The sequence below is a fragment of the Salvelinus sp. IW2-2015 genome, unplaced genomic scaffold, assembly GCF_002910315.2.
Source record: "Salvelinus sp. IW2-2015 unplaced genomic scaffold, ASM291031v2 Un_scaffold2275, whole genome shotgun sequence".
NCBI classification, from domain to species: Eukaryota; Metazoa; Chordata; class Actinopteri; order Salmoniformes; family Salmonidae; genus Salvelinus; species Salvelinus sp. IW2-2015.
Window position 1 is genome coordinate 88,925 of NW_019943602.1, and position 3,271 is coordinate 92,195.

The 3,271-nt window shown below is 49.4% G+C and overlaps 1 protein-coding gene across 1 annotated transcript; it reads right to left on the reverse strand.

Moving 5' to 3' along the window:
• Window positions 1–1,268: 1,268 nt before the first annotated feature.
• On the reverse strand, window positions 1,269–2,611 carry LOC112073490 (D(1) dopamine receptor-like). Its single transcript, XM_024140779.2, has one exon. It carries the CDS (start codon window positions 2,609–2,611, stop codon window positions 1,442–1,444), a length of 1,170 nt encoding a protein of 389 aa, XP_023996547.1. The 3' UTR covers window positions 1,269–1,441.
• Between the last annotated feature and the right edge of the window lie 660 nt (window positions 2,612–3,271).

Consider the following 3,271-nt stretch of genomic DNA (forward strand, 5'->3'; position numbering starts at 1 on the left):
AGCTTGTTGAGTCACCTGGCATTGCTTTGGAAAAGCCACACACAGTGCAAGATGAGTAGCTCATTAATAGGGTAAAACACATATGGAGGGGGATGAAAATAGGTGTTCCAAATTAAATTGATGTTTGTTATGAAAAAGCCTTACGCTTTCTGAATTTCATTGCATCATTAGAAAGACTTTCAGTTGACCATAATTTGGTGTCCCCCACTCAATTAAAACAATGCAGTATTTGTATGGACTTTAACAACACTCAAAGTTACTGTTTGTAAGAGAACACATTGTAAAAAATAACATATTTTCTTGAAGTTTTGTATTACATCTCTTCACTTTTCGAATAAATTGTCCCTGTTTTTAACGTTCTGTTAAATCACAATAATGCACACAATGTAAATCTCTATTGGACAGTCTGAAATCCTTCTAGCTGCTTCCGTAGAGCAGTTTCTAAGTCACTTGTGGATAAATTCACATGTTATGTTTCATACATAAATATGATTTGGTCTGAGTCTTAAACCCCTATGACATTTGAGATCTGTAGCGGTCACAGTGTGTGTGTGTGGTGTGTGTGTGTGTGTGTGTGTGTGTGTGTGTGTGTGTGTGTTGTGTGTGTGGTGTGTGTGGGTGTGTGTGGTTGTTGTGTGTGTGGTTGGTGTGTGTGTGTGTGTGCTTGCGTGCTTTGTGTGACTCACTGGATCAGAGTCCAGTCTGGGGCCCTGACTCCTGTAGTATCTACTCTATAGAGACACTGTATTCACTAGACTTACCGGCGCCAATTCAGATCACACTGCATGATCACCCCCAAAGACAACATCAAACCTTTTACACCAAGGTTGTAATGCTTACATCTTCTTGCTTATGGCGATACAAATGCATCCAGATGATGGCATGCCATGGGTCTCTTTGTTCCATGACAGCTGGTCCTGTAGATCCTGTTCTGTCCTGTAGATCCTCTTCTGTTCCTGTTAGATCCTGTTCTGTTCCTGTAGATCCTGTTCTGTTCGTAGATCCTGTTCTGTTTCCTGTAGATCCTGTCGTTTCCTTAGATCCTGTTCTGTCCAGTAGATCCTCTTCTGGTCCTGTAGATCCTGTTGCTGTTCCTGTAGATCCTCTTCTGGTCCTGTAGATCCTGTTATGTTCCTTGTAGAGATCCTCTGTTCTGGTCCTGTAAGATTCCTCTTCCTGATTCTGTAATCCTGTCTGGCTCCTGTAGATCCTTCTTCTGGTCCTGTTTAGATCTGTTCTGTCCTGTAGATCCTTTCTGTTTCTGTAGATCCTCTTCTGGCTCCTGTAGATCCTCTTCTGGTCCTGTAGATCCTCTTCTGGTCCTGTAGATCCTTTTCTGTTTCTGTAGATCCTCTTCTGGTCCTGTAGATCCTCTTCTGAGACCAGTGTCTCAGCAGATGTTGTATTACCACTGGGAGTTTTGAGGCTCTGAGCTCATTTCTTATTGAGACATGCCGTGATCCCCGGGACAGAGTCTGTTGCAGCCCAGGAGGATAGAGAAGGCCTTACGGAAGTCTGGGTTGAAGGCGTATATGACGGGGTTGATGGAAGAGTTGGCCCAGCCCAACCACACAAACACATCAAACATAGTGGGGCTGATACAGGTGAAGGAGTCCGCGGCACCGCGGGGCGACGGCTCACAGAACGGCACCATGCAGTTCAGGATGAAGAAGGGCAGCCAGCAGCACACGAACACGCCCACGATCAGAGTCAGCGTCTTCAGGACCTTTGTCTCCCGTTTGAACGTCATCTTGAACGAGCTTTCTGATTCGGATATGCTGGATCCTCCGCCACCTCCGCCCATACTGTTGTGTCGGTTCTTGGCGCTCTCTGCGGCCCTTTCTAGGGTGGCGATGCATCTGATCTGACGGTGAGTGATGCGGTAGATTTGGGTGTAGATGGCCACCATGATGATCACTGGGATATAGAAGCTGATCAGAGAGGTAGAGATGGCGTAGGTCCGGTTCAAGCTGAAGTGACAGTTGTCCCAGTCCTGGGGGGGCTGATGTGTGTTGTTATCCCCAACAGGGTTAGAGGAGTCTGGGGGGGCCTGGAGGCCGTAGGGRGTGGATGTGGAGGTAGTGATGGAGGTAGAGGTAAAGGTATGGGCATTGTGCCAGCTGAGCTGGACGGGGATGAAGGAGATGAGGACAGAGAGCGTCCAGGCCACGCTGATCATCACAAACGCCACTTTAGGAGTCATCTTCCTCTCATAGCAGAACGGGCTGGATATTGCCCAGTAACGGTCTACGCTGATCACACACAGGTTCAAGATGGACGCCGTGGAGCACATGATGTCGAACGCCACCCAAGTGTCGCAGAAGGAGCCAAACGGCCAGAACCCTGCGACCTCCGTCACGGCCTTCCACGGCATCACCAGGACAGCGACCAGGAGGTCGGAGACGGCCAACGAGATCACAAAGAAGTTGGTGACTTTGGAACGCAGGTGACGGCACTTGGTGACGGCGGCACACACAAGGATGTTGCCGAGCAACGTGGAGAGGATGAGCAGCGAGAGGAAACAGCCAGTCAGGACACGGGTTGAGGAGTCATCCAATAAGACGCCCCTGTCGCTGTCTGTGATGACCGTAGTGTCATTCGTCAGATCCATCTTCGGCGGGGAGGGAAGATGTGTGTGTGTGTGTGATGGGGGAGGGGCGGGGGGACTGGGGGAGAGGGGTCAATCAGCTCATAGTTTAGAGAAGAGCCGCGTCAGAAGGAAAGTCCTCTGGGTTTCCTCTTTTCATCGAAAACAAACATCTCTGATAACATCTTCTTGTTTGTTTGTGTCCCTTGATAACAAATAACAACAAGGTAAAAGACATTCCAGGCAGCCTCTCTCTGGGGTTGGCATTGTTCCAGACTCTGTATCAGTTCTGACATCCTTTGTCCTGGAGAGGTGGATGGTTGTACATATTCCCACAGGGATAGGAGAGGTTTTAGATCTCGGTACAGGGTGAGAGGAGTCCTTCTGTCTGCTATATCCCATGTGTCCTGTGGACAGACAGAAAGACAGGTAGACGGGTCACAGGCTGACCGAGGTGACTCTCCCTACCATCAGCACTGGTCTCAGGCCGACCGAGGTGACTCTCCCTACCATCAGCACTGGTCTCAGGCTGACAGAGGTGACTCTCCCTACCATCAGCACTGGTCTCAGGCTGACAGTGGTGACTCTCCCTACCCATCAGCACTGGTCTCCGGCCGATGACTACGACGGGTGACTCTCCCTACATCAGCACTGGTCTCAGGCTGACAGTGGTGACTCTCCCTA